The sequence below is a fragment of the Tauraco erythrolophus genome, chromosome 2, assembly GCF_009769465.1.
Source record: "Tauraco erythrolophus isolate bTauEry1 chromosome 2, bTauEry1.pri, whole genome shotgun sequence".
Taxonomy (NCBI): domain Eukaryota; kingdom Metazoa; phylum Chordata; class Aves; order Musophagiformes; family Musophagidae; genus Tauraco; species Tauraco erythrolophus.
The window spans coordinates 99,306,274-99,315,238 of record NC_141466.1 but is presented as its reverse complement, the minus strand read 5'-3'; the positions used below and the strand labels follow the sequence as shown (position 1 = coordinate 99,315,238).

Sequence of the window (8,965 nt, the reverse complement as noted above, 5' to 3'; positions counted from 1 at the left end):
ACCCTTGCTCAGGGAAAAGGCGTCCCGGGCCGGGCTCCCCTCAGCGGCCCCCGCACCCGGTCCGGGCGGGAAGAGGGGAGGTCGCGGTCCCGCTCCCCTTCCCCCGGGCGGCCCCTCACCGGTGGGCGATGGCCAGACCCAAACGCCCCTCGCCCGCCCCGCGGGGACCGCCCGCCCCTCACCGGGGCCGCGATCACCCGCAGGCGCCCCACTAGCCTTTCCCCCGGCGGCAGCCCCGCATGCGCGGGCGGATGAGGGGAGGAAGCGGGAGGGCACCAAATTCAAATCGCTGCTGAGGAGGGAGGGGAGAAAACTGGGGGAAGGAGGCAGCCGAGGGGAGCGGAGCGGAGGAGGGAGGAAAGGAGGGAGGAGGAGAGAGTGGGAGGGGAGTGTGGAAGACTCTAAGGGAACGCGGCAGAGGCCGGGAGAGGAGGCACGGTGGACGGCGGGGGAAGGCGGAGGTGTCAGGGGAAGGACAGGGCGGCTTCAGGCGCCCACGGCCGCAGCGCGGGGTAGCCGCCCCAGCCCGCCCGCCTCGCTCTGCCCGCCCTCCCTCCCTCCCGCTGGCACCATGGTGGACAGGGGCCCTTTGCTGACCTCGGCCATCATCTTCTACCTGTCCATTGGGGCGGCGATCTTCGAGGTGCTGGAGGAGCCGCACTGGCGCTCGGCTACCGATGACTACAAGCGGCAGAAGACGGAGCTGCTCAAGCAGTTCCCTTGCCTGGGCCAAGAAGGGCTGGACAAGATCCTGCAGGTACAGCGGGCGCCGCCGGGGCCGGGGGGTGCCGGGCGGTGGTGGCGGCGGGCGGCGGCAGCAGGTGCTGCCGGGCGCCCCGGAGCGGAAAATACCGCGCCTGTGGGCGGGCGGGCGGGCGGTAGGAGTGCTGTCGGGTTGGGAAGCCACTCGGCTCCCCGGGAAAACCCGGCTGTAGCTGAGTCCTCACAAAGCCCGGTGCTTAAGAGCTGTCCCTTGAAGTGGGAGCGTGGGGAAAGCTCTTAATAGTTCCTGACTACTTAGCGACAGAGTGATGAAATGGGCCCGTGTTTCCTTCCCTTGCCCTGCGGAGGGGTGAAGGAGCTCGGGGTTGATTTCGATTTTAGCTGGCTGGGGGCTGGAGGAGCTCGCGCAGGGAGCGTGCTCCCGCAAGCCTGTCTGCCGCTAAGGTAGCCCTGAATGCCGCGCTTGTTTTAGCTGGACCCAGGGTGGTTTCTTCGGCCTCAATGGATGTTGTGTTACGAGGTGGGGAAGATGAAGCCAAGCGTCTTGATCCTCTTCTGTTTGGTCTGATTTCCTTCCCCTCCTCTTTTTTTTTTTTTTTTTTTTTTTCTTCCCCTCCTCCATACTGAATGCTCTCGTTGTGAGGAAAACGTGTCTGGGGGTCTGAGTGCGCGTCCCGGAGGTCAGCCGGGGTGACTGAGGGGAAGGCGCTGAATGCCTCGCACGGAGGGCTGTTTGCAACTCTTGCGCTGTTATTTTTTACTTTGGGAGAATGACTTCTTTCCAAGCCATGAGGAGTTGAAAATCGTCCTATCTCATCTGGCAGAATGCCTCTTTAAAAGTAATTATTAATCAATAGCATGTATTAAATCATGGAGCAGTACAGTATAAACTTAGTACCTTTTTATGGATTTGGTATCCATTAAAATGTGGTGGCAAGCGATGATGAACCATGAAAAATAGGCGGCCCAGATGCATGGGGCTCCAGTGGTGAGAATGAGTCATTTGGGACTTCATTTCAGAAACGTTTATATTGACTAGATCTTCTGGTCATTGTGGTTTGGATTTTTTTTTTTTTTTTTAATTCACCAAAAGTACTAAAATACAGAAGACTGGGAGAATGGCTCATTAGTTCTATTGGTGTAATCGACACTGTGCAAGCTTAGAAGAGGATATGGTCCTTGATCCCAAAAGTTTGTGATTTAAATTCTCTTTCTTCAGTTTGTGGTTGCTTTCTGTCTGCTTCAGATAGCAGAGCTTTCTGGTGGTAGTGTCCTCACTGTTACCATCTTAGTACCCTATTAAATGTGTCTTTGTGATATGCAGTGGAACGGGTGGATGGAAGCTTGAAACTATAAAGGGATGTTGGAAAGTGAAAAATATGCTATATTTTTTGAGGATGCTTTTGCTGTTTTGGAATCTTACTGAAATCTTACTCTAGATTATATCCCAAACATGTTTTAACATCCTCAAGAAGAAAAAAACCTTATTTGGATTGGGATGTGCAATAAGCCTGATATGCTTAACGTGCTGCAGACGAAATGAAGAATCTAGGTTCTGGCTCAATTTAGGATGAAATTCATGTTGGTAGGAGGGAATCATCAGGATTGTGGGGTTCCCCCCCCCCCATCCTTATCACAATTAATCCTGAAGTGGCAGAAAGATTCTTCTTAAAATACAAAACAACGAGAAAGTTATTGGGCAGTACATTATAATAGACTGTACCATAGATAGAGCACATTGTAGAATGGGGATGGGTGCAGAAGCAGCGAGAAGAAAGAGTAGTTTAAGGTGAACTATGGCCAGATCAAAATACTTAAGATTTGAGTATCTCTCCACAGCACAATGTGGAGGACCTTCCCTCTTCTGTGCATGTTACCTCCTGGTGATACTCTCATATTCATGTGATTTCAGTTTTGCCTCTGTACTACTTCCAATCATACCTTGCTTTCCATGTCCAGTCTTGCTGGTCTGATGATCCCTCATAGATATTGTTGTCATCTTAAGCTCAGGTTAGCTAAAATGTCAGTCTTACCTTGCTCTTATTTCACCCTTACTGGTAACTGGAAGCTTCGCTGCCTGCTTTCTTCCAGACTTGTAGTTTCGTTCCTGTTCTTATTCAACTTTTATGTGAGAAGTGATGGGAAGGAGTGGCATTTCTTACAGAGGAGGATGGCAGGGTGAAATCTAGCCTGGCTGAAGCTAACTGAGGTGGGGGAAATCGTGTAAAAACATGAGGATTTTATCCCGAGTAAGCATAAAGTGTATCAGAAAGAGTCTTCATAGTTGCCCTTTCTCAACCACTAGCCATGCTGCTTCTGTTGGGTTCTACTGAATCTTTAAAACATTACTAACATCTGTTGTCTTTTGGCAAATCCTGATCGTCCTGTTTTCATAGTAAACCTTCAAATTTATTCTCTTAAAATACATGTAGAATGTCCTTGATTTGAAAATGTGCATTCTCCCCACTCAATTTCCACCTCTGCTGTGTTACTCTAAGCCTCTTCCTCTAGCATCTTCCATGGACTCCTTGAACTTGTTCTTGGGGTTTTTCATGATTTGACTCATTTCTCTGCTCTTGTCTCATTTTTTTAAACAGCCTTCAGTCTTCATCTTAGAGCCTTTTCTCTCACTTTGCTTCTGGTCCCCACTGACACTCATGTGACTCTACAGAGCCACATCAAGCTTTGCTATTACTTCACTGATATTCTTGTTCATATCCCACTTTCAAACACACTGGATAAAGTTCTTCAACAAATATCACCAACTATAGAATTTTAAATGGTTGTTAGTAAAACGCAAGGATGCCAAGAAATGTTCAAATTGAACTAACAAAACCAATTTTGTTTCCAGAAGCAGCCTGAAAGGTGACAAGGACTGACTTACTCAGAGACCGGTCTCTTTGCTGCCCTTGTTCCCCACCCAGGTTAGCTCTTGTGTGCATCTGAGCCTAATGATAGCTTGGAGTGCAATGGAAACTGTGTGGAATGGCTACACAGTGGGATCTGTAGTGTGATCTTAACTGCTTAAAAAGACAAGCAGGTTATCAGCACAGATTCTCAATTCACATACAGGCTGGTATCTCTGTACCAAAGGTTTAAGTGATTATTAAGTGAGCTGTATTAGATCAAATACTGTCTAAAGTTTATATTCTGTAATAAAGATTTCACAACACATTACAGTAGAAACACACTGCAATAAGTGTTTATCAAAATGTGTTTTAACACACGAGTATTGTAAGATACGCTGGAAAGAAAGCCTTTTACCCCGATCCTAACGGAGAAATGCCTAAAAATAAACTTGTTTAAAAACAGCTTTTAGAAGTCTCTTATGTGAAGAATCCACTTGCTTCTGATTATTCTACACACCATATCATTTATCATAACTATAAGGGGGTAAAGAAAGTACTTAAACTTTTCTTGGAGTAATGCTACATAGACCCTGATTTTAACGGTGACTCACTCTGGACAGTGTATAGGCTGGTTGCTGCCTGCCTGTGAGATGCTTCACACAACAATTTAGGTAGACCTCCACAGATACTCAACCACAACCATGTATTGACACAAGGAACTGTGTAATCTCTCTTTGCTATGTACAACTACCTTGGAATAGAAATGTCTGTGGAATATCTGCAAAAATAAACATTATTAATAGTGATATAACTGTGCCATATTTATGGGCATCGTAGAATCTTGAAAGTAGTGTAATACCTCTGTCTGTAGATAAAAGTCTGTGGCTTGTCCTTGCTGCTGTGGCCCAGAGTCCTGGGAATCTTTAGGAAGAGGGAGAAGGCCGAGATCTACGGTAATGACACCTTCGCCTACCCTGCAGTAGGAATGAGTTTTGGAGACAGAAGCAAATGTAAGGCAATTCAGTTATTTCCCTGTCTCCAGTTCCTTGCTTTTACTCTTTATTGCTCCATCCTGATTGTGAAACATCAGCTTACTGATAAAGGAGCTATTCATGCAAGGAGGAGCCCACTTGACCCTCATGTCACTATTCACATGAGCAAAGGTTTTAACACCGGGCCACATCTTATTTATGGGGAAATCTCTTTCACTGGCCCACCACAGTCATCAAAAAGTTAATTGCTTCCCACTGATAAACGTAAAGGCTGGTGAAAAAGGAAGGGAATAATTTGAAGATGAGTGAAAATAGTTACTTTCAAAACAGAGCAATAAAATGAAAAGAGAAACTGCTGGCTCTATTTAGGAGGAGGCAGCAAACATACTGAGTATGAGAACAAATAATTGAGGTCTTTATTTGAAAAGCATACAAGGCTCTAAACAGACCTGAGAGATAACTTTAGAAACCTAAATGTTTAGACTTAAAGCCCGATGCTGTGAACAAATATTTGGAAGACTTTTAAGGAGAGCTTCTGCTAGGATATACATGGAAAATGGGATTATGCTAAAGGAAATAACAGATAAGTGGCTTAATAGTTTCTCCCCTCTGTTTTTTAAAGCCAGGGTGTTTTCTCCACTCACAAATAGTGACAGGTGCATTTACTTGATTTTGCTTTGTGTTTGAAGCTGCTGAAGTTTGCTTCTAGTTCTGTTTATTCTTGGAGTTTGTCAGTTTTATTATGAAACATTAAAAATAGTCTCTGGTTCTGAGCACTGTTTCTGGCAACGCTTTACTTCCAAGCTGGTACCTCAAGGTTTAAATCCATGTGCAATACTCTTGAGAGAGTTTGCAAACTATAGTTTTCTTAAAAACTGGAGCTGGGTTTTAAATGCTTTTCCTTAGTTCAACATTCAACAAGGAGACTGTGGCTTTTGCTTATGCTTTGTAGGGTGATTTGTTTTCCAATGTCAAGTTAAAAGCGGCATATTTTTCATAATCTTTCCCTTCCCCTGTGTTCTTCAGGAGGTACATAAATGAGGTCCTAGACCACTAGGGTTTGGTTAGTTGGTCGGTCTTTAACTTCTTGATTCTTTCCATCTAAGATACTGAAGGTGGAGGAGAAATTGGAGACTGAATTCCTTAGTTGGAATGCCAGATGAGCTGTCCCTTTCAAGACTAAGACTTTTGCATGCGTTGAAGTAAAGCTGAGCAGCTACCAGACAAGGACAAGTGTCTAACAGTGAAAAATCTTTAACTGCAAAGTTAACTACATCTAATATCTGTTGTATGAAAACTTGGCAGTGTAAATTAAGGCTAATGCCTGAGAAATAGGTATTGCTAGATTTTTTTAAAATGTGTATCTTTAGTTATGCACCCTCTAAATGCAGCAGGAATGAACTGAGATGAAAATGTAGGACCACTGCACAGTGCTCGGTGGCATCTCAGACTACGACTTATGGATATTGCCGCTGCAGCATTAGGAGAGGAAAACTGAGGATAGGCAGTATTATGTTACTCCACTGCTTTTCTCTGTGTTTCTACATGCAAAATCATATGTAAGCAAGCGTGCTTTTCTGTTGTGTGTGGGTGGTGTTTGGTTTTGGTTTTGTGGTTTCGGTTTGTTGTTTCCCCCCCCCCCCCCCCCCCCGTTTAACCATTAAATTGTTTAAACTTTCTTGGAACATAGTTAAACAAAGCTGATAATGCAACTCTCTCTGCTGATGGAGCAATAGCAATCAATGAGAAGTTACAATTTTTCTGCCATGGGCTTTTCCGTTTTTCTGCTATGGACTTAGTCCTTGAGTGCTTGAAGTATATTGGCCTTCTGTAACTTTAGGACAGAATGTTCGTATTACCTGATGTGTTACCTTCTACTAGGTGTGTTTTCTGGCAAGCTCTGCTCTAGAGACCATGGCATGCAAGAATATTTGCAGGTTATCAACAGCTTGTTATTCTAAAAGATCTCGGAACCCCTGCTTTGGTTCACACTGTATATATGGTTATTGCAAGATGTCTTCTGTAGCCAGTGAAGGTACAGTGTAATGATGACTTTGTACAGATTTCCTTTTTTGAAACAAATTGTTGGTCTTGCTATTAATACTGATTAAACAAAACGAGTTGGTTTGCTTTTCTCTGAATGCTGTTGACCTTCAGAGCAATCACATTTCATGCTGGTACTGCAAGTAGATGTCAACATAGTAACATACAACCAGAAACAAGCTGGATTGCAAGTGGCAGTTAATAGTCTCATTAGTAGGGGAGCAAGTGAGAATGCTTTTGCTCTTTAGTGCTATAGACCTGCTGATCACAGTGCCTGTATCTGCAGAGATTTTATTTTGACTCTTGTATGATGCTATAGATTGGATGCATATGAGCAAGTAGTTAAATTTCTTCATGGAGTATGTCTTCAGGTTTTGTTTAGTCCAAAATGAGTTCATCTCATAAGCTCTGAGTCTGCTCTGTGGTATGAAACGGGACAACTGAATTGTTGCACTCTATCTACATTAAAATACCTCCGTGGTCACACATGAAGCTCTTCATGATGCTACAGATGTCCTCAGGAAAGCCACGCTTAGAGGCAGATTGAGCTCCTAAAATATGACATGCAATACACATGGTGCACTCTTACTAGCTCTATTTATTGAAGGGATGACTTAGACTTCCCTTATTTCCTGTCTTCGTTCTGATTCAGGTTACTCAACAGCACTGCCGGTTCTAGTGTTACTAGATGTTTTCTTTAAAATACCGAGTTCTTTACCAGGAAACTTCAGACTGGCCGTTTGTTTTCTGTGCCCACCCATCTTATTTTATCATGTCTTTGTATCAGAGGTCTTAGATATTACTGTGTTAATTATGTAATTGTTAACATTTTAATTGTAGGCAGGAGAGATCCCTCCTAGGCATGCCTTGCCCTAGCAGCTCTATTTACAGTCAAATCAGTAAGGAAGTTATATTTTCTTTCTTTTTTTTAATTGTGTGAATTCTAGTGGATCAAAGGCACTGTTATGTGCAAAGTAGCTTCTGAAATGTTTTAAACTTCATACACTTTTCTTAAAGAAGCATAAGCGAAGAAAAGGGAGTGAGAAACTAATAATATGTTGCATATCATAGCCTTTGTTGAACCTGAAATCAAGTTTCTTTTCTAACAATATGTGTATCTGTAGTGTTTCTTGTGGTGGACCTGCTTTCAGGGGTTTGTTTTGTAAGTGTTTGGGTATTTTTAACCCCTGTTGTGGGATCAGTTGCTACAAATCTGCCCATCTGTAGGACTATATTTCTGCCTTAATGAAAAGGATTGTGATTGAGTAAACTGGCATTCAGTAAATCGACTTTGTTCTGTACTGGCATCTTACAAATATTGTGTAAGCGGGTTCTGACTGCTGAGAAGCAAAACCCAGATCTGTGTATCTCTTTGAGGTTCCAACAGATGCAAAAAAGTCCCACTTGGACTTCTCACAGGTCTCTGAACTCTGATACTTCTTAACAACAACAATGTCAGTTATTTAACATTAATTTGGACTCCAAAGTAAGTCAGAAGATTGTCAGATAATGTCAGCTAATGAGTGATAGCTAATGTTATTTAAAAATAATTCTGAAAAGGGTTGTGAAGGTCCTGAGGCAGAAAGCATAGTCAGATATGATACAGTGTTTTAGGCAGCTTGTCTCAAATATCAAATTTGTCAGTGATGACTTCTGTGCGTGACCTCCAAGTGCTCATATTGCTGCTCCTCTTTTCTACTTCCAACCCACTCCAAGGGAGTAAAAGAATCTTTGGAGGAAAGTTGCTCAAGAAACACGAATGGTCCCTTGCTAGAGAAACAGTAGCTGTGAGTGTTTTTTCTGACTTAGGAGGGAAGTGAGGCTGATGCTTAGACATCATAGAAACAGAGGAAGTGTCTGGAGCCAAGCAGCTGTATGAAGAGAAGGGGTCTAAACAAACTCACTGGTGGTATTGACTTCTCCCATGCTTTCTATTGCAGCAGGCTGGCTGGAACACTCACCCTAGTACATGCTCAGTTGTTATGGTTGCTGCTAACCAGCTTCACAGACTGTAATGCAAATATGTTAAAATCAAGTTAAATAGTTGAACTATGATAACTTGCCAGTTAAGTTAGAGTTTCAACCTTCAGGCCTGTGTAAGTGGTGTGTACGTGACTGCAGAATGACAGAGGGCAGTTCTGTTATCAATGATTGCCTTCTTGCCACAAGGGTTTTTGAAGGGCACTGGATTTTATGCTTGGAAAAATCACTTTTTCTTATTGGTATTTGTGCGCTTTAAAAGCTTTGCACCTGTGTCACTATTAATTTGCCCTTTTAAAATAATAATTGAATGTTTCTGACCTAATTGTAGTGTCTTAACTGGATTGTGACTGTAGGATAATAATGCTTTTTCATGAA

At 43.5% G+C, this 8,965-nt stretch overlaps 1 protein-coding gene across 1 annotated transcript in view; it reads left to right on the top strand.

Moving 5' to 3' along the window:
* The first annotated feature begins 559 nt into the window (after positions 1-559).
* Positions 560-8,965, top strand: part of KCNK5 (potassium two pore domain channel subfamily K member 5) — a 36,887-nt gene continuing 28,481 nt past the window's right edge. The window contains 1 exon segment of the mRNA XM_086631676.1: positions 560-757. Within this exon segment, the coding sequence (XP_086487802.1) occupies positions 572-757 (186 nt within the window). The 5' untranslated portion in view covers positions 560-571.